Here is a 22,882-nt window from a genome sequence, read left to right as displayed (position 1 = left end):
CTGAAAAGGGGCTGGCTCCACAGGCTGGACTAACTGGCTCACTTGGACCAAAGCACATGTAGTTTTCTTCTGGTGTCTTTGTGTGTGTGTGTGTGTGTGTATTTACATGTGTTTGGACTTTTATATTGTCATCTTAGCTTCCCAATTTTCAGCCTATATAAGCTTTTAGAATGCCATGGCTACGGAGGGTTACAACATTTACCACAGTCCTATGTAGAAAGCACTTCCTTTTTGTTAAATGACATAATTTTCAGCCGGGTGGTGGTGATGCACACCTTTAATCCCAGCACTTAGGAGGCAGAGGAAAAGGCAGACAGATCTCTATGAGTTCGAGGCCAGCCTGGTCTACAAAGTGAGTTCCAAGACAGCTACGGCTACACAGAGGAACCCTGTCTCAAAAAACCAAAACGAAAATCAAAAACCATGATTTTCAATAAAAATCAGACTATATAGCTTCATCTCAAAAGCAGCATACACCCATTTGAAAATAGTGAATCATGCCTGAGAAAGGGACTTTTCTTCATTCACATGCTAAGTCACTTGAATATGAAACTGCATCTTTTCAAATTTACTTATTAAACATTAATTTAATAATAACTCACATGTATGGTACTTTCAGTTGGTTGAATGAAGACAGAAAACAAGTGAAAATTCCCAGAGAAATCAAAACAGGTACTGTAAAATTCATGTCCTTGAGCTACACACGGAGCATATTCAAGTGACTTACCATCTTCGTCTTGTCTAAACTGGCCATTTACTTGCGTGTGTCTCTCACTAGGGCTCAAGATCCTTAGCAATCCATTATGTATCCCGGCTTAAGCGAAAGACTACCAGCTGAAGCAGAGCAGAAGAGGGCCAGTGAGAGACAGTGCTGATAGTACTTCTGTCTGGAACAGGAATGACATGGGATCACGCTCCGCCTTGGTGATGTGTTTGCCCTTTCCGACACTGGGTTAACTGAGTCCGCACGACTGATTTATATCCTCTGTTTGTTTAAAGGAGGGTGGGTGGCTACAATACTCCTGAAATAGAGCTGCGGGGCTGGGGCTAGAGCTCAGTCCCAGAATGCTTGTCTGGCATGGACAGGCCCTACATTCAGGTCCCACACTGCACAGAAAGAGGAAGAAATGTCTGTGGAGTGATACCATTTCTGTGGGGTGCAGGACTTGAGGTTAAGTACAAACAGGATAGATGACTGTATCCCCAAGAACCATTAAGATCATGATGTCAGGACAGATGTTCAACACAGTGGTCTCTGGTGAAATGTCAGTGACTCCAGGAAGTCACTGGGGGTGTGCAGAGGAGGACCAAGTATTTTCAGAGCCTCACTGAGTCCAGGCTCATGGATCCTCCTGCTTCAGCGCCCCAAGCGCTAGGACTTTAGGAGTGGTGTGATTAACTTTCTTTAGGGAAGGAATCAGGGAGTACATGTTAAGAGGCTTTGGCCTGCAAAGCTGAAGAACAGAAGGCTCAGGTCGCGCTGTCTGGGCAGACTTGCTGTGACTGTGTCCTAAGGCAGTGCTTTAAATTTTTTTTTTTAATTAACCCTCTGCCCCATTTTTGAGAAGGTTTCCATGCTGTCCAGGTCAGTCCTTCTGCCTCAGCCTGGGGGCGGCTGGGACTGCAAGTGTAAGCTGCTGGGCTGGCTGACAGATAAACACCCGCAGGATTTCATGACTTCATTTCTGCCACAAAAAAAGCTAAGTGCTTTTGCAAAGTTATTTATCTTGCTTATTTTCTCTTTCTGGGTTGGATTCCCTAGAATATCTCAGACAAATATTCTTTCTTTCCTTAAGCAAATCTAATGTTCCAGCACGGCATTGCCTGTTCCCTCGGCAAACCGTCACAAACTCACACTTCACCTAGCAGTTCCCTCAGCTCGGAAACCCCTCCTCACCTCAGTACCAAAGGGTGAGACCAGTGAAAGGGCCCAGACACTGGAACGCTGTCAAAGGACAGCTGCCTTGGGATACGTCAGCTACTGGCTGGGTCTGCTGAGTGAGATGCAGAGGGGTCGTGAAGGCACTTTCACCCAAATACACAATCCAGCTTTCTTTCTTGGGCATTTTATCTCCAACAGCAAAGAGTTCTTCATCTCAAATTCTACTTTTCCCTTTTTACTACAAGTACTACCACTTTGCCTTTGATGAATACAGTCTATCATTCATTTCAATGGCAACTCAGTAAGAGGCTTATCTGAATTAAATAAAGAACCTCAGCTTATTGGCTATTCCTGGAAATTCCTATGAACACTTCTTTTGTTGTCATGCTGCAGAACTAAGTAAATTTAAGTTCATGTGTTCTGCGCATAATTAGAAAACGTTCAAAGCCCTTGTAGATGAGGTAGATGGTAAGATTCTCCACTGCTTTCACAGAGGGAATGGGTATAAGGGAATGCTCTATTTTGACTCTGTTCAGGGAATTCATGACGATTGCTGCTTCTCACTCAGAGCAGAAAGGAGCAAAATTCTCCAGCTACACACCCTGACTGGGACTTACCAAAATGTTCCCACAACAGTAAGCATTAGCAGAGTGTGGTGCTATCTTCTGCTGTTCAACTGATTCCCTCGTATCTACAGCAACTACCAATGGGGAACTTTTCCCTTGGCCTGGGGGCGTGATTCACTGGTAGAACACTTACTAACCATGTATCCCCTGGATGAGATGGAGGTACAGCTTTAACTGTTCCACATGATACTAAACTTGTTGATGTATTGCAAAAATTCTATAAAGTTGTATGTGCGTACGTACGTGTGTGTGTGTGTGTGCGTGCATACATGTGTGGATGGCATGAGTATAGAGGTCAGAAGACAGCTTGTGGGAGTCAGTTCTCTTCCACTACATGGGTCCCAGGGATTGAACTCATGCAGTCAGTCTCAGAGGCAAACACTTTTACCCACTGAACCATCTTGCTTTCCCAATATAAACAAACAAAAATCCTTATATCCTTGATTATTTGCTTACAAAATCTGAACCCCACCCCCAGTAGCCCAATATTAATTTCAGCCAATTAGCACTGTCAACAGTTTGGAAAAGACTTCTAGCCCTTACAGCAGACACAAGTCCACAATATCAGAGGGACCAGGCTGGGGGTCCTGTCACTAGAATCAGATGAGCCATTCACTGCCTAGAAACTTATGATCTGATAATGGAGGTGTGTAAAGAGTTTATAGGTTGGGTCTTCAAAGACACAAATGCAACCTTCTTAATAATGAGTAGAAAAATCCAACAGTGTTGAAGTGAAAATCATAACTACCTTCAATAAGTGCCTCTTAACACACAAAGATAAACTATTAGGCATTATTAATAATCATTTATAGATTCACCTCTTTTGCCAAAACAGCAAGGGATCCACTTAGATTTGAAGCATTTTCAGAAGTCAGTCTTAGACATCCAGTAACTCTCTCAAGAAGCACTGCAACTGATGCACAGGAGGACAGTACCTGATTCCCAGGTCACGAATGGCGAATACACAGCCATCACCTTATTATGCACCCATAGCTGGTACTGGGGCTGACTTTCAGGGTTCAGTTCTTCATAGGAACAAGTTATTTTCATATGACCCAAATAAAGGAGTTTTCCAAAAAAAAATCATTTTTCTGTTCCGACTAAATTCAGGTCTGAGGAAGCAGATTACCCTTGATTTGATATTTGGCTGTATCACTTGACTCTCATCCCCTACTATTGAAAATCAGTGGGAAAACATGATCCGATAAGTAAGCATGTCAAAACCCTATTTCATGCAATTCCAGTGAGATGTGAATTTCACTATCAGTCATTTCTGTGGACTCTCTTGAAACATGAGGTTCTCTCCTCTACCTCTTTATGAGGTACATTTCTGAAAACACAGGCCACTTCTTTATGAGAAAAATTATGTTGGCTCTTAAACTTTAAGTTTTGCATAGAAGCAAAGGGTTTACAGGGGATGAGCATGAGCACGGCACCGACACTGCCTCAGTCTCCTGTGTACATGCAAGGACGTGGAGACTGCTCCTCTTTGTTGTACAGAGCAGTGAACACACCCAGGGTCACAAAAGTGATGCTGCACTGGGCGCGAACCTAAAGACCTGTCACCCCACAGACCATCTCTGCTCTTCTAATGCTGCACTGTTTACTGCATTGCATAACCCCCAGGATTGCCATGGAGATTTTAATTATGTAATCAATCAGTCACGATCCTTCTACCATGTACTCACGTATGCAGGCATCTATGTATGTACGGTGCTGGGAACTGAACCTACGACTTTCCTATACTAGGCACATGCCCATACCTGCAGTCCCCTACCTCATGTTTTTGATCCTTGCATCCTAAGCTCCTTAAGCCACATTCAACAATTCTGATATCATTTTATTTCTCCAATTTGCCTGATCTTACAAGCACACAAAGTGTTTTTTAAATAGATGACATTAAAAGGAAATGACACTTAAATGTCTTAAATGATGCAAAGCGAATTCTTAAACTGTTTATCAATGCATGCTTTAAAACTTTAAGCCTTCCACCCCCTCCATGAGTCTCCATGTGTCCTAAAAGCTCACTTGGCACTGGCTTCTTAACATTCTGCAGTAGCACATGTCGTACGTAAGCAGAACGTACCTATTGTTCAGTTCTTAGCAATAGTTACTGATATTTATTTCACTGTGTATTATCTGTTGTGACCTAGATGTTTGTTCTACCCAATGCCACAGGCAGTTCAACTCCCAAGTCCGCCACCACACTTTCACCCTTCACCATCTGAGAGAAAAGGGTGGAGGCAGCACCCAGTGCTGCGCAGGGCAATGAGGTCTCTCACAGAGGAACAGAAACTGGAGAGAACAGGAGGGGTCTGCAGACAGAACTGAGAGCAAGGAGAACGGAAAGCCTCCCAGAGAGGACCAGAAAACCAGTTTTAAAGCTGAGTGGGCATTAGGATGAGCAGCACTGAGGTCTCGGATGGAGGATGGAGGATGGAGGATGGAGGATGCTCTCAGCCCTAAGAGGAGAGTAAACAGGAGCAGCACTTCCCAGACCCCTAGCCATCTCCTTGATCAGTGCAGCGCTCACTGACGATGAGAACCAACAGTAGCATGCTCAAGCTTATTTGTTTGCTTAAAAAAAAAATCAAACTAGGCAAAGCGCTTTTTAAGGCAAAAATGCTTATAATGCACACACAGTTGACTCATCATTTCAGGACTCAAGTAAGAAAGAGCCAGCTACCTTTCTGTTGCTAAACAACAAAAAGCCAACATGCTAATCAGTAACAATTAATTTTCCTGGAATTAGGTGATTGTAAACACAAAGCAATGTTCTGATTAATAATGAAAAGGAAATGGCCTCTCGCAAAACCATAGGCATTTTTGGGGGCGGGGGGGAAGAACCTCCAAACTGGGGAAAATGAACAAACAAATCAAGACAGATTTAACTGAAACAGATTCCTAATGCCCATTGCAAACCACTGAGTCGCTGTCTGTCAGCACTCGCTCTCTGAAGGCAGCTGTCACCACACAGAACTTGGACAGTGCAAGGGTCACAGTGAACAGACAACAGACACACGGATGGTAAGCAGACAGACGTGGTAGGCAGACCGGCATGCCAGCTGCCAAGGTGACAGGAATACGAGCATGGCCATCCTGCCCGTGTCCAGAGACAGACTGACCTTCCTTGAGACTCTTCTGGTTGGTCCCCTCAAGGCATTCCTTTTCTTTGAAAGGCTCGAAATCCTCAGCAGTTAGAATCTCTGGGAAGCCCTGTTGCTGCTTCTTGGAGCTATCGATCATGGTGAGAGGCTTCTGGAGACAAGCAGCATCCAGCGGGAGAGAAGCTTGCTTTTCAGGAAGCAGAAAGCACACAATACTCAGGTCCTGCTCCCTCCTCACAGCACACTAACCACAGGGCAATCAGGTCTCTAAGTGGCAGAAGGCAGCCATTCTCCTAGAGTTCCCAGCTTGACCTGCAGACACACTCTAGCGGGTGGGAGCCCTTAACTCTCTTCCACATTGGGAGGAGGCAGAGCCTGCGAGGCACGACTCTTAAGATCCCACCCCCTTTCCCAGCCATCCTCTTTCCCTTTGCCGTTCCAGCTTCCCCCACGCACCGCTCTGTGCTTGATCTGTAGCTAGATGGTCCCAATCATCTGACGAGCACTGAGTCAAACAGTTAAAAATAAAACCTCTAGCTGTTATAGAGAAACCTCTGCTGCTAGCAGGAAGATGGAATGCTGCCTACAGTCTCTTCCAGGCTCTCTAAGCAAAGCCTCGGGCAGTGCAACACTTTAAACCGGCCGGACAAGCACGTGTGTTACTCATGAAATTCTCTAGCTACACAACCAAGCGGCAAGGGCACCCAAAGAAAGCCGACGTCACACCGAATAAACATGCTACCAGCACATCACTCCCATGCTCCTTTGTGGGAGCCCTTTGCTGTACAGGGCTATCCCTGGCAGAGAGAGAGTCAAGGCTTTGCGCCAGGAAGGCACTGCAAACACAGTTGCTTCCCTGGCCATTGAGAGCCCAGCAGAGCAGCAGTTTGCCTTTGTGCCGCTAGTCGGCATAGAGAGCTAAAATCACCAGTTTTTTTTTTTTCTTTTTAAAGGAGAATAGTCCTCCCAAGTACAAAGCAATGCCACCGATATCGTAGACTTCCTAACAGATTCAACCAGTGAAGGGCTGAAGTTTCATTTCACAACAGGAACACCTTCCCTGCAAGGCACAGGCTGTTGCCAATACATGCAAGGGGCATTCTGGCAGGAAATGTCTACAACGGAAACTCCTGCAATGTGGAAACGTCTGCTTCCATACACACCAAATACACACCAGCAGACCCGATACTCTCATTTTAAGAGTTCAAACCATGTGCCATCAAATGACGGGCAGTGGCCCATGGAGCTGAGTCCATAAGGAATCTATTGCCTGAGTTTTTAACGTGTGCACAGTCAAGGGAAGGGCTAAGCTGGAAGAAACCATGAGAAAATGGCTGGCAACCCTGTCCCAACTGATGAGGCAACACTAATGGAAGATATATATAAAAGCCTCTAAAGGAAGCACATTTCTAAGAGAAAATGCAGATATATTTTAGTTACACATGCAGCATGGCCCTTTGTGGACTGAAGAAAGGTTTACATCTTGCGCCCAGAAGCGTCTCTTCCTGCTTACACAGAAGGGTCTGGAGGAAGCACCCTATCCTCTGCCCCTGGTTCCAAGGCTAGCATGCACTCCATGCACACTGTCATGCAGAGATCGCCATCTCCCCATCTCTGGAGGACAGGATTACACAACACGACATGCTTTTTGCCAACTGAGACTCCTTGTGCAGTAACAGAAGCCGCCCCGGGCAGTCTAAAAACCTCAGCACACATGGAGGCGTCTATCACACTGCGCACAGCCCTCAAGCAAATCTTCTGCTACTGTCCCGTCCCTGGACCCATTTTCCAGATAAATATTCCTGTCCTTCCAAATGAGTAACAAGGAGTTACTGCTGTTTAGTTGGGCTTACTGGTGTTTTGTACATATGATTACATGCTACCCCAGGAATTCAGCTGACCTCTACGGTGACAGGAATGCCACGGAAATTGACGGATCAAGGCCAGGCTCATAAGCAGGCTTGGAATTGAACCAAACTTGCAGTTATCCAAAGCCAAAAGTCTTTTTTACCACACTGCACTGCCTGTTTTCTTCTAGAATAGTCCCTAGTTCTAGGCTTTAGCTAGAGACAGCTTTAAAAGCAGAACTCATCCTCCCTCTCTGCTCTTGGTGAGAGATCACAATACACTGATTTATAAAAGCATTTTAACTTTTTATGAAGCAGCACCACTTTATTTAGTGCCCACTATGTGCCAAGTCTAAGTGATTTATTTGTTTGCTTATTTATCAATCAGTTAGCCCATTGGTATTCTTATGAATTCAATATTACCAACCCAATTTACAGAGGAGAAAACTGAGGCCTAGGAAAACCAAATACTTTGTTAAAGACAGCCTATCTCACAAGCAGAAGTCAAGACTCCCATATAAGCTCAGCTCTCTGGGTTTCTGATCCTACTGCACGTACTGGCTTTGTGGGAGCCTAGGCAGTTTGGATGCTTAACTTACTAGACCTGGATGGAGGTGGGGGTTCCTTGAACTTCCCACAAGACAGGGAACCCTGATTGCTTTTCGGGTTGGGGGGGACTTAATTAGGGGAGGGGGAGGGAAATGGGAGGCGGTGGCGGGGAAGAGACAGATATCTTTAATAAATAAACAAATTTAAAAATTAAAAAAAATAAGCTCAGCTCTAGGGCTTACATTTTATAGTACTCTGCACAAAGAACACTGAAGACAACAGCCAGGCATGTGCTTTCCTAGGGGGCTGCGCAAATGTTTTCAGTCTGTAGGTTCAAAAACTGAGCATATTTCAAGCTGTGTTCACCACTTTAAAATGTAAAACACTGTAAAAGGCTCTTTGAAGGATCCTCTGTAGCCACACTGTCTCTGTGCAAATATCAACACTCCAACACCCCGACAATGTCCACTGCAGGGTTATGCTAACGTCTCAGAAAACAATTTTTCTAGTAATGGGTGCAATCTAAAAATTTTGTTTTGCTATTTCTCAAAACATCTGAAATAGTTTCAAATTCACAGAGCACTTCCCCAAACTCTCTGTGATCATTTCTGATACAATACCTCATTAAGAATGCTGGTATGCAAGTTCCTAGGGGTCAGAGATGGCTCAGAGGTTGAGAGCATTGGCTGCTCTTCCAAAGGTCCTGAGTTCAATTCCCAGCACCATCTATAATGAGATCTGGTACTCTTCTGGCATGCAGACACACGCAGACAGAACATTGTACACATAATAAATAAAGAAAAGAAAAGCATGCTGGTGTGTATGTTCCTAGACACAGTACACCTTCTGACTGAACCACAGCATAAGGACCAGTACTGAGAGATCAAGGCTGACCAATCCACCCACAAATCCCATCCAAGTTCAAAACTGTCCAGATAGCAAAGGGTCCAAAGCAGGACCCCACGTGACTCAGCTATTAAGTCTCTTCAGGTGTCCTCAGTCTGGAGCAGTCTCCCTTGGTCTCTCTTTTCTCTGGCTGAATTGTAAGGGCCGCAGGCATGCACAGAAGAGCCTGAGGTTTGGGTTTGGGTGCTGTGTCACTGAGATAAGACTGGGCGATGCAGTGTGGCAAGGAAATCATTCTATCTGTACGTACAGTGTATGTCCTGATAACTGATTTTAAACAAAACATACTCTTAAGTCCTAAGTGCATTCGGCACTGCCCCAGTCTGCAGGGCACCACAGTGGCACAGCACCATGGCGTGTCATCACTCCTGGTAATCCTGGGCTGACTGCAAGTGGTGGTGCTCGGCCGCTGCCTAACTCTGCACAAGAGAACTGGACCACGTATCTCAGGAAAAGACAAAAATTCAAAGCATGCTTTCTACTTTCTATGTGTGGCTCTTACACCGTGTACATCTGGAAACTCATACGTAGAATCATAAATTGGTGACCGTCTATATTAGAGGTATATCCAACAGTAAGAAAATGAACAGCAAGCATATATTACCATTTATAGCGTCTCATGGCTTCCTGCTTTGTTCCAGAGGCTGCACCTGTGACTGTCATCTGTTTGGTGACAGGACTGTCTCTATTTGACCAGGACTTCTAGTTTGGGATTGTCCTCTGGCAAGTCTCAGGTCCACCTTGTCCTTCTGTCCCCTTTAGGAACTAGGGTCTGAATGTTTGGTGTGGTCACTCTTCCAGGACTTCTCTGTGCACAGAGCTAGGATGTGCTGTATGTGTTTATATGTAACACACACACATTCACATTTCTCTATATTAAGAGATATCAAATACATCTATATTCAGATATATATATATATATTTATATCTATCTACATATATATATATATCTGTATTTATTTATAAACAGTGAAGAACACAAATTCACCCCAACATTTCTAATGTCCAGCCCAACACCTAAGGTTCATGCTTGTTTTCTCATTTCTACATTTACAACCCTCTTTTCCCTCTGTCCTCCAGAGTCGGTACAACCCATCACTACCCACAGTCAGTGCTGTAGCTTTGCCCTGCACAGGGGATATCTCAACCTGATTCACTACCCAGTGTCTCAGGGCAGCTACCTTGCTAGGACCTCACACCAATCTTTGGATTGAACAGAGAGGAGAAAGAACCTTGCTTTATTTTAGCAGGAAAGTCCGCACTGTCACAGGAACTGCTCTGAAAAGGATTTGCTCTTCTTCCTGCCTCATGCACTATACACTTTCAATTGTCAATTGGTGCTACTGTCACGAGTATCATTTAACTTCAAATGATATGCTATGTGATTAAAGTTACTTCTATTTAAGAAAAATTTGTCTTACCAGTGTTTGTGTGTATGTATGCTCAAAAGAGCACTTTAGCCCTAAAAGAGGCTGCCATAAATCAAGTCAATTTCCCCAGCACCAAGTACAGATATTTAATAAGCATGAGAAAAAACTGTGTGGCTTAGAGTAGCAACATTTCAAGAAAGGCTTCAGGAATCAGATACAAACAAACATGGCCCAAGGGACCCACAGCAAAACCTGGCAGAACCAATGGAGGCCCACAGAACTGCTGATAAAAAGATTCCTGCTGGGATGACACCATACCCAGAGAGAACGGGATATTCTACAGATGCAAACCCTTTGAAAGCTACAACATGAAGAGGCAATGGGATTCTGATGGAGATGGAGAGGCCTTGGCTTTTTGCTCTCTGGAGAAAGGTGAACTCAATGGCTTCCTGCACACTGGACACACTTACAGAATTCAGTGGAGGATACACTTTGAATTTTCTTCTAAGGGAACCATGTTTCTACATCAACAAATTTCGGTCCTTATTTTCTTCCCTTTTAACACAACAAACACTACTCTGAAATATGAAACCATAAGGCCATTACTAAATAGATAGGGTAATGTCCAATGGTGAGTTTGAATTTTTTTAAGAATATTAAAATTAAAATAGTGCTATCATTGAAATATAATCTTAAAGTCTTTATCCTTATCATTTAAATGATACATTTTTGTCAAGGATAGTGGTGCATTCCTGTAATCCCAGCACTTGGAAAACTCAAACAGGAGGATAGCAATGAGTTTCAGTCCGGCCTGGGCTACAAAGTGAGACCTATTCTAAAAACAAAAACAAAACCTCTCTTCAGAGTGGTGGAGCAGGGTGAAGAATAGTGCATGGCCAAGGAATCCCCCACTATTCACTCTCAGCCTTACCTCTTTCTTTACAGGGCTTTGCTCCATGGCAACACTGACTCGTGAATGTCTAATGTCATGTTAAATCTGGCTTCAAGTCGTCATATGGTAATCAAGAGACGACAGAACACTCACGAATGCTCAAAGAAGCCATTCAAATCCTTTCCTTGTTTCTAAGCTTTGCAGCTACATAACACAGTGACTGGAAGATTCATAACTAGGAGCTCTCCTTGGATTTTCTTCTAGCCAGTCCTCTTGAGTTCTCAGAAGACATCACAGCCATAAAGAGATGGGAGAATGAAATGACTCAGGTTTGAAACGTCATACAAGATGTAAGAGATGACAGGAAGGTGAAGAGGACCAAATTCCAGCAAAGATGGGATGGCCAGCTATAACATTATGATCAGTGATGCTGAGTGGCTGCCGGAATAGTAAGGAAGTCTGATAGTGGAGTTACCCTCTTCATCCCAATGCCCCATGTCACAGTTGTTCTTTCCTAGTCATGTTTCAGGAATATGTAACATCAGCAGGTTATGTAATATGAAAACAAACATGCACCTTGGACATATGCGTAAAGTGTAGTGTTTGTACTCGGACCGCATGCATTTTCACGCATAAAGAAGTCTTTTTTTAAATCTAATTTATTTTTAATTGTGTGTGTGTGTGTGTGTATACATATGTGTGTACTCAGGTACCCAAAGAGGTCAGAAGAGGGCACTGGATCCCCTGGATCTGGAATTCCAGACTGAGTGCTGGTTGTTAAACCTGGGTGGGTCCCCTGCAAAAGCAGCCAGTGCTCTTAACCACTGAGACATCATTCCAGTCCTTTCATAAAAAATTTAAATTGTGTTTTCATTTCTCAAACCTAGAAAAAAATTCTCTGTAGTGACATGGACAGCTATTTTGTAACCAAATATGGGCAAATAGTAAAGAAATTGAATGACAGTCACACCTATAGAAAGCAAAGTGACAGTCCCATCTGAGCTGGCACGGCAGGAAGCTTTAACGTAGGTCAGTAAGTACAACCTTGTTCTCATTCATGCTGTAGGTTTAAAAATCAGCACGAAGGAGCTTCTGTTTTGTATCCATATAAGTGCCACAAAACACAAGTTCACCTGTCACTCACGGTTACACATAACTCAGGAATATTACACCAGTAAGAATGAAATCAAGATCTATGTGTAACTTCAGCTTGGGAGCAGTGCACCATATGACTCTGGAGAGAGTGGTCTATAAGCCAAGGCATGGTCTGTGCAGTGCCATCCTACTGAGTCACACAGGAGGCAAAGGTAGAGATAGAAGGTGAAGCTGAAGAGCCCGAGGAGCCAAAAATGCCATCCCAACTCCAGAGAGAGCCATGGTGGCCCCCACAGGAGTGCCTTCTCTTGTCCATGCTATTTGGAATCAGCAACACTGGGTCTCAGTACCTCACTGCTCTCAAGATTACACTGCACTAGCACCCCTCATCTTTCTAGTGAGAAACTGGGGGCCCTCAGTCTTTAGAGAGGCACTCTACTTCTTGATATCCAAAGTCTCCCTCATAGGACAAATTCTGCCAGGAAAAATCCAGGCCCTCCTGCCTCCTTACATAATCTGATTGCTAACTCACTATACTTCTGACCTAAGCTCCTCTGTGCCCCCCTGAACACTGACTGTAATCTTTGAATAAATGTTTACAGTAATTTCTTTTGCATAAGGTATGGTTATATAAAAGGTATACACTTACCTTATTAAAACAAAATTTGTTTTATTTTTAATTGTAGGTATTGCGTGCTTTGTTGTATGTATACTAGAGTGCAATGCGTGTGATAACCAGCAGGGTCATCCAATCTGCTGGATCAGCAGTTATAGGAGATGAACTGCTTGACATGGGTTTTGAAAACTCAACTAGTATCCTCTGCAAGAACCATTTCTTCAACCCCCTACACTTAACTTTTGAAGAAAAGTTTCTTAAAAGAACTTTACTGGAAGTTTCATTTATAAGAACCAAAAACTGTAAAGTCATTTATCCATAAATATACAAATAAATTTTGAAATATCCATACAAGAGAATATTACTCAGCTACATAAAACAAGATAACCACACTCAATGAAATAAACAAATCCTAATATGTAATATGCATGATTTGGTTTCTATTAAATTCTAGGAAATGCAAATTAATTAGCAGGAATAAAAGTCAGACCAGTGGTTGCTGTGGGACAATGGTCTTTTATCCTGTTACTTGTATTATTTTTAATAAAATGCCAATTGACCAGTAGCCAGGCAGGAAGTACAGGTGGAATGACGGCAACCAGGTAGGAAGTAAAGGCGAGGCAACAAGAATGCTGGGAAGAGGAAAGCTCAGTCTGCAGTTATGACCCAGCCACAGAGGAAGCAAGATGTGACTGCCTCACCGAAAAAGGTACCAAGCCACGTGGTCAACATAGACAAGAATTATGGGCTAACTAATAATTAAGTTATAACAATTATTTAATAAGAAGAGCCTGACTATCTATCAGGTTCAGTGTGGTCGGATTTATATTGAGGTCTTTAATCCATTTGGACTTGAACTGAACAGAAAATTCTCAACAGAAGAAGTTCAAATGGCCAAGAGACACTTAAGGTCATGTTCAACTTCCTTAGCGATCAGAGAAATGCAAATCAAAACAACTTTGAGATACCATCTTACACCTGTCAGAATGGCTAAAATCAAAAACACCAATGATAGCCTTTGCTGGAGAGGATATGGAGTAAGGGGAGCACTCATCCATTGCTGGTGGGAATGCAAACTTGTGCAACCACTTTGGAAATCAGTGTGGCAGTTTCTCAGGCAATTCGAAATCAATCTACCTCAGGATCCAGCAATACCACTCTTGGGAATATACCCAAGAGATGCCCAATCATACTACAAAAGCATTTGTTCAACTATGTTCATAGCAGCATTATTTGTAATTGCCAGATCCTGGAAACAACCTAGATGCCCCTCGATGGAAGAATGGATAAAGAAAGCATGGAACACATACGCATCAGAGTACTACTCAGTGGTAAAAAACAATGACATCCTGAATTTTACATGCAAATGGATGAAAATAGAAAACACTATCCTGAGTGAGATAACCCAGACCCAAAAAGATGAATATGGTATGTACTCACTCATTTGTGGACTCTAGCCATAAACCAAGGACATTAAGCTTATAGTTCAGAAGCCCAGAGAAGCCAAATAACAAGGTGAACCCAAAGAAAAACATATATAGATCCTCCTGGAAATCGGAAGCAAACCAGATTGCCAGGCAAAAGTTGTGAGCATGGGGGGGGGTGAGGTTGGAGGAAGGGGAGATGGGGAGAGGGAAGGGAGAAGGGAAGAACTGGCAAGAGCTTAGGGAAGTGGGAGGGTGGAGATGGAGGAAGGGCTGATATAGGAACAAAGAAGAAGATACCTACATTAAGGGATCCATTTTAGGGTTGGCAAGAGACTTGGCCCTAAAGGGGATCCCAGGTGTCCATGAGGATGTCCCCAGCTATGTCCTTAGACAGCAGAGAAGAGGGTGCCTGAACTGTCCTTGCCCCACTATCACACTGATGATTACCTTGAATAATCACCACAGAATCTTCGTCTGGCGACGAATGGAGATAGAGACAGAGACCCTCATCAGAGCAACGGGCTGAGCTCCCAAGGTCCAGTTGGAAGGCAGGAGGGAGAAGATGAGCAAGGAAGTCAGGATGGTGAGGTGTTGGTCCACCAACTGAGACATTGTGCCTGTTCTAATGGGAGCTCACCAAATCCAGCTGGACCGGGTCTGAATGAGTATGTGATCAAACCAGACTCTCTGATTGTGGCTAACAATGGGGGCTGACTGAGAAGCCATTGATAAAGGCACTGGGACTTGTTTTTACAGCATGTTCTGGCTTTTTGGGACCCTAGTCTATATGGATGCACAGTTCCCTAGGCCTGACTATAGAAGCGAGGGCCTTGGACTTCCCTCAGGGCAGGGTTCCCTGCCCTCTCTCAAGCAGGGAGGGAGAGGGAGGAGGTGGTGTGGGGGAGCGGGAGGGGATTGGGAGGAGGAAAGGAAGTGTAAATATTTGAATGGAAAAACAAAAATAAATAAATAAATAAAAAGAAGAGCCTGAGATACTGGGCCAATCAGTTTCTAATTGATGTAGACCTCTGTGTGATTCTTTGGGACTGGGCTGGAGAAACCTCGGTCAACAAGTGGCTGCCTGAGGACTGCAGTGGGAAGAAGACTGAATGCACTGCACATGGTTAGGAGGAAATTCTAAGTCCAATGAAGGTGTTGGCTATCTTATCTTGGTTGTGCTGATGATGGCACAGAGAGTGTACATGCCTAAACTCCTCAACTCGAAACTTTAAACACTAGTAATTTACTGCATGCCAATTGCATTTTGATAAATGTTTTTAAGAGACCCCACAATAGTATTTGTAGAAGAAAAGAGAAAAACGTTTTATGCAACTATGATAACCCTATCATGTGATAGTTCCTACTGTTTAGAAAGCTGAGCAAACACAAACTGGTACACTTACTCATCTGTTAAAAAGGCCCCTTAACAGCAGCCGAGGGAGGCTTTTTCAGAGCAGGACTGAAGCACTGTGGGGGACAGCAAGGCACTACAGATCAGGACAATGTGGGGCAGTGATCCAGACAGCAGAACACACAGATCACAGTAAAAACTGTTCCATGTGGGTAAAGGTGCTTGTTGTCTACTCTTGATACAAAAGGGAAGAAAGAGTGACTCCCAAGAGTTGCCCTGACACACCTATACATACACACGTACAAATGAGTGTTAAGGGCTATTTGTTATTCAGCTAGAGTCATAAATGGCAGAAATATAATGGAGCAGAAAACATATCTGCAAAAGCAATTCCTGAAAATTCCCCTAACTGGAGGAAAAACATAAAGACTTAAGAAACCCACACATGGAGTGGGACAGACTTACACAGTAGTCAAGGCCACCAGAAGCATCAGAAGCACCGCAGCCTGATACTCTCATGAGTTCCAGGCTAGCCCAGACTATACAGCGAGTTTGTCTCAAAAAAGTCAATGAAAACAAAGAGCAACAGCAAAAACATATTAGGCATCAACAATAGAAAAAAAAGGGGGGGGGGAATTCCTATTAATTAACTAAGAAATGTATGAAGTGCTTGACTACATACAAGTTGGACTGAACAGAAAGGGAGTCCTCATACACAGACAACTAAGAACCATAAAGATCTCTAAGTTAGTCTACAGATTTATAAAAAATACCTAGTAGTTTTTCAATAAAAACAGACAAGCTGACAGTTAAGTTTATATGGAAAAAATAAAAACACCCTAAGAGAGGCAGAAAAACATATAAAAATAAAAGCCATGTAGTGGAGAGGGGCAAAAACAACTTTGGATTGGAGATAGCTTGACAATCTGACCACCAGCTGCTCTTGGGAGGACCTGGTTCTGCTCCTAGACCTTACACTCAAGCTCACAGCCCCTGCTAACTCCAGCTTCAGGGAAGCCAATGCTGTGGCCCCTCATGGACAACTGCATTCACGTTCTCAGTGTGTCAGTACACGCATAGTTAAAAAATAACAAAATCTTAAAAGACAAACAACAATAACCTCAGAGACTCACAGATCTAAATGAAGAAGAAAATTCAAGCTGTATGGTACTGTGAGTGAAGATCAGGGGTTTTCCAGGCCTTAGACATGAGAAAAGGTTTTCAAAGTTTGACTCAAGATACAAATGCAAAAGATGACTGACAGATTTTGTCCACATTAAAACAAAGCCCCAAAGTATCCCCAAAAAAGAATATTCACAATGCTTCAAAAACAAAAGAGTTCAAAAACCTGCCAGAGAAATGATCAGATCATTTATCCCCCACATATCAAGCATTTTGAAGTATTGTTAAAAGCAGGAAAAGACGTTCAGCCTTACTCATTAGCTTACTCATACAATCAGAGAAACTTAAAGTCATAGCAAAATATCAAATGATGCAGAAGTTCAGCATGCTTGGTTGCATAACCTATGGGAACTCATTTTTCTGTTGGGTGGAATGTGAGCTAAGGTCCATCAGGAAGGACATAGGCCATGCACATATGAAAATTAAAATAAACAAATGCAAAGAACCCAATACACTGAAAAAAGAGCAGAGTCAGACACAACCCCTCTCAATGCAAGACTGCAATGCTATATGCTTTTGGGTACAAACAACAAGAATGTAAACAAATACTCACTCACTTAGCAGATACTTTAAAAAGTTTTACTGGAATATAAATAATATAGCACAGAGCTTATATGTGTAAATGTTGATTTATTGTCACACTGTATGGACTAGTAGTACTAAGTCTCTTTTATGCATATTATAAAGTTAAAAAAAAGGAGAAAGGATATTTGTTGGCTATGTTGACTAGTATCTGTCCACTTGATACAATCAATTTAGAGGGACCTGGAATGGCTTAGTATCAACAGAGCAAAGGCCTCTATCAGACTGGCCTGTGGGCAGTGCACCCCAGGCAGGTGAGGGCACAGGCTGTATAAGGAAGCTGACTGAGCAAACCAGTAAACACCTGCATCAAATTCATATCTTGTCTTCCCCTGATGATGAACTGTAACCTGTAAACCAAATACTTTCCTCCCCAAAGCTGGTTTTCAACAGTGTTTTATCACAGCAACAAAAAGCAAACTCAGACACCGAGGGTAGAGAAGAAGTTCAGCAGTTTAACTGCTTGCTGCTCCTCTCTGAGTTTGATCCCCAGCACCCACCTGCAGCTGCAGTTGCAGGGAGTTAGACGGCCTCTTCTGTTCTCGGCAGGCACTGCACTCACACACACACACTCAGACACGTACACAGGCATGGAATTTAAAAAGTAATAATAAATGGCCAACAATAGACAAAAATGAGATCCTGTAGGACTAAAATGGTGCACAGATAGTGAAACAATCAACAGGTGAAGAAGTCCAGAGTGTGGAGGAACCTCTGCCAGGTACACATCTGATAGAGGGCTAACAGAAATTACAGAGAACACGCAATTAAAAATGGACTAATGCTTTGGACAGAGATTCTCAAAAGGAGAAATAAAAATGGGTAATAACTATTACAAAAGTGTTCATTGTCCTTAGAAGTTAAGGAAACGCTAAGTAAAACAACTTTAAGATTTTAACTTACCACAGTCAGAACAACTTAAGAAAAATGTTGGCAAGGATGTGGGGAAAGGGGACCCTCATTCATTGTTGGTGGGACTGCAAACTGGTCCAGCTACTATGGAAATCTGGAGAATTCTCAAAAAGCTAAAAACAGATCTACCAGATGAGCAGCCCCAACAAGTGGACAACCTCCTCCTCAGATACTGGCTCTTCCGTACTGCCTGCTACTTTGTTCACAACAGCCAGGAAACAGAAACAAGCTAATGCCCTTCCCATGATGAATGAATAATGAAAACATAGTGCACATGCACACTGGAATTCACTCTAGCTGTAAAGAAAAAATCATGACATCTGCTGGTAAATAGTTGGAACTAGAATTATTATACTGAGTGAGGGCCCAGAAGAACAAACATCGCATGTTATTTCTCATCTACAGTTCCTAGCTTCACATCCTTAGATGTGAGCACATAGCCTGGACTAATCACAGACAGATGTGAGCATATAGCCTGAACTAACCACAGAAACTAGGAAAGTCGAAGGCCAGGCAAGGGAAGACAGAGCTCTGAAGAGGGAAGTAGCAGGACTCAGAATCTACAAAGGAGGACATAAGAAGACGTCCCCCCCTCCCAGGCTCTAATTAGAGAGGGGAAAAAGAGGGCAATACAGAGGGAAAGGGTCAGAGGATGTTAATGAGAATGTTAGAAAGGGCTACCTAAAGATACATTTTATATCATACATACACACATGCATACATACATATAGTTTAGATGAAGTTATAGCACTAGGGTGATAAGGCTTTCTCCTGTAACAGGTAGGAGAAACCTCCTTTCAAGTTGTTGTCAGGGAAGGCCAAGACCTCAAAACAACACAAACTATTATCATTGCCCTTGGCTGCCTCCCAGAATCTGAAGTTAAGTTCCTATTGCTATAGACATAATAGACTTTGAACAAAGGACTCTGAGGAACTGACCTAGACCTGCCCTGGAAGCCTCTGCTCTGAGAACTGGAAGGTGTGCACTAATCCTGCCCGGCTGTGACATCTACAGCACAGCAACGTGTTCCTAAAGATGCAATAATGGCACTTAGATCTGGGATAAACCAACCGCTGTCTACTTGGACTTAAGGTCTGCACACCAGGAGAGAAGTCATGCCTAGTACTGTAAACCTAGACAACTACTCATGACTGGTGAGCCCATGGAACCCAGAGGAAAACCTGTTACTACTGCCTTCCCAAACCAGTATAATTTCTAATTACATTATAAATATTTACCTTTAGGCCCTCAGATAAATTCAGCTCTCACCCTTTATCAGAGAAGCTTCTTTTTGCAGAGGACAGGGAGCATTATAGAAATCCACAACTGGTAAAAATGCAGTGAGCCAGACTGTGAAGTGTCAATGCAGCCCATGCCTCTCTCTAAGGCTAAGGGAACATCTCAGAATAGACCACAGAGAGACTGTAAAAGCCAGAGGACTAGGAGGTCTACTATGACATACATGAGAAGCTACAGCCTCTCAATAATCAAGTTACCTAAACAAGACCCAATACCAGTTAACACGCCAATGTGATGGGGGAAATCTCACAACCCCATCCCACTCCACCCCCATGAAGAGCTACTGAGAGAGGGAGAATCAGTCTTTTCCAAGTGCCTGATTGGCTGATTTACTAAGTGGTAAACCCTAAAATATTACACAGATGAGCAACAAGTTGTGTATGTACACACACACACACATTTACATGCAACCGCAATAGTTAATGAAAACAGAAGAGATGGAAGTAGAAGGAAGGCTTGGAGATGGAGAAGGGGAGCAGGATATGATTATAGGAGGTAGAAAATAATAAAATATATTCTATACATGTGTAAAACATAATGGAATCTATTATTTCATTCAATTAATAGATGCTAAAAATGAGAAAAATAAAATATTGAAAAGCTCTTTGATAATGGGAATCTGTTTCTGCCTATCAGAGAAGTGAGTTACAAACACAGAGGGGAGGCTAAGTGAAGCCCGAAATGCTAGGGCAGGATACTAGGGGCCTTATTAGGCTGGCAGGGTTTAACGGTGTATGTGAGGTCTGGCTCTCTCCTGCTCACTGAGAGCTCCAGAGCAGTGGAAAGTAGCAGTAAACACACTGACTTCTCAATCTTGTCTACAAATATTCCACTAGCAGGAACAATTTAAAAAAACAAACAAACAACAAGGGCTTATTTCAGGGTTGGTGCAGAGAAGTATAAATTGAACCAGGAGCATCTTCTCCAGAGAGCAAATAGGTGCTTGCACAGTGACAGGCCTAGCATAGTGTGACACAGGAGCCAGTTTGACGGAGCCGTACTGACTAATTCAGATAACTTTAGCATTAAAACACTTATTATCAACAGTTTATACCTATATACTTTATACTAACAGTCCACAATTTCATGCTGAAATAAAGTATAAATGAAAGGATGGATGAAGAGATGGAAACAGAAGCTTGTACTTAAGGTAGGATGTCATTTAATCTATGCACAGAACTACAGAAACAGAAAACATCACTCTGAAGTTAATGACCAGTTCTTGCTCTAGGCAAGAACCACCAACAATGATAAGATATTCAGATAGTGTATGGGAGAATTATCTGTATTCTGTCAATTATGTTTTAAATAAACACTAATTGGCCAGTAGCCAGGCAGGAAGTATAGGCGGGACAATCAGACAGGAAGTTGAGGCGGGACAATGAGAACAGGAAGAAGGAAGTTCTTCCTGAGTCCTGTCCAGACACTGAAGAAGCAGGATGTGACCTGCCCCGCTGAAAAAGGTACTTAGCCCTGTGGCTAACACAGATAAGAATAATGGGTTAGCCAGGCGGTGGTGGCACACGCCTTTTATCCCAGCACTCGGGAGGCAGAGGCAGGCGGATCTCTGTGAGTTCAAGGCCAGCCTGGTCTACAAGAGCTAGTTCTAGGACAGGAACCAAAAAAAGCTACGGAGAAACCCTGTCTCGAAAATCGAAAAAAAAATAATGGGTTAATATAAGTTATAAGAGCTAATACTAAGCCTGAGCTAATGGGCCAATCAGTTTATAACTTATGGAAACCTCTGTGTGATTTTCTTTGGGACTTGCTGGCTGTGGGAACTGGGCAGGACAGAAACCCCCACAAGCAGGCCCTCATGTTACAAGATAGAGTCAAAATATTTCTTCACAGACATTATTATGAAAGCTTTAATGGAAAAATAGTAAAATTGCCAATATTAAACTCAAAGGTAACCTGTATTGACTAAACAGATGCCATACCTTCCTGCCCAGTGAATGAAAAATAACTTCCCAGCATGGCAGAGTGCTGAAGAATATAGCCTGATCAAATTATTACCACTGAGTGTCAGGAGTCAAGTTCCAGCTAAAGATCATTTCACAAAAATAACTGGCCAATACCTTCAAAGACATCACAGAAGACAAGAAATAAAGGAGAATAGACACCTGGCTCTGGAACATAGCCCTGGATCAGAGCACAAAACAAGAAAGACATATACTATTACTTCTTCTTCTACAAAGGCTATGACTGAATCAACTGGGGGACCCAAGAGGTGTCTGATGTTGGTTACCAGCAGTGAGTCAATGCCACACTCTAATTTTAACATTGTGGCTTCAGAACAGAGTACCTGTATTTTCAGTGAGCACATACTTGAGTGTCTAGCACTAAATATCACATCTGGAACCTACTTCCATGAGGTTCAGAAAGCAAGCCACATCTATGAATGTAAAGAACAATGTAATATAAGAGTGGGGATTCTTTGTACCACGTCTGTAACTTTCATATAATCACTTCAAAAACAAAGTTATAGAGCCAGGCCTGGTGACACATGCCTTCAGTTCCCACTACTTGGAAGGCTGAGGCAACAGGATCACTTAAACCCCAAGACTTCAAGGCCAGCCCAGGTAATACAAGACTCACTCTCAAAACAAACAAAACACAGAGCTGAAACAATGACTGGGTAGAGAAGTGAACTGGTTACTCTTCCGGGGACCTAGGTTTGATTCCCAGCACCCACATGAAGGTTCACAACTGCCTATAACTCTAGAAAAGTGATCACAAGTTCAGGTGTGACACAGAGGCAAAAGTTGCTTCTAAGGAGCTAGATTTACTCAGTCATTTAGTTGAACAAAGCAAAGTAAGAGTGTTTGGAGGACAGTACCTTGCAAACAGGAGCATGGGGGTGAGAAGGCTGGGATGGGAAAGGCAGAACACCTACAAAAAGGGGAAGTCTCAAAACTTGAGTAACTGTGGTTTGGGGCTGGTAGTTCACAAGATGTCAGTGCTGGGTGCAAGGAAGAATGAAGGAAGGCTGGAGAGCTGTGCAAAGCTCAGGCATGATGGGATGTGTAGCTGTGCAGGGTGTCCAATTTTTTGCTGAAAAAAAACTGAAATCATGGAAGCACTGTGGACAGAGTGGTGTATGTTTGGGAGGACACCCAGAAAGAAAAGTGAAGGAAAACGCAGGGCACAAGGCCTGAGGTCAGCAAGGACAGTACTTTTCTTGGTTCTTCCAATACCTATTTTTCTGGAGAAAATATGCACATCAGGAAGAACACTG

The 22,882-nt window shown here is 43.0% G+C and overlaps 1 protein-coding gene across 9 annotated transcripts in view; it reads right to left on the bottom strand.

Moving 5' to 3' along the window:
- The window catches only part of Mrtfb (myocardin related transcription factor B), a 172,178-nt gene that overhangs the window by 76,059 nt on the left and 73,237 nt on the right, over window positions 1-22,882 (bottom strand). Inside the window, exon 1 of one of the 9 annotated variants that reach the window (XM_075942072.1) lies at window positions 5,634-6,488. The exons of the other annotated variants lie outside the window; for them this stretch is intronic. Coding sequence (XP_075798187.1) covers window positions 5,634-5,754 — 121 coding nt within the window. The 5' untranslated portion in view covers window positions 5,755-6,488. Of the gene's footprint in view, window positions 1-5,633; window positions 6,489-22,882 lie in introns of those variants that run through there. 9 annotated transcript variants of the gene reach the window in all.

This window comes from Microtus pennsylvanicus, chromosome 11 (assembly GCF_037038515.1).
Source record: "Microtus pennsylvanicus isolate mMicPen1 chromosome 11, mMicPen1.hap1, whole genome shotgun sequence".
NCBI lineage: Eukaryota > Metazoa > Chordata > Mammalia > Rodentia > Cricetidae > Microtus > Microtus pennsylvanicus.
This window is presented reverse-complemented; position numbering and strand designations above follow the sequence as displayed.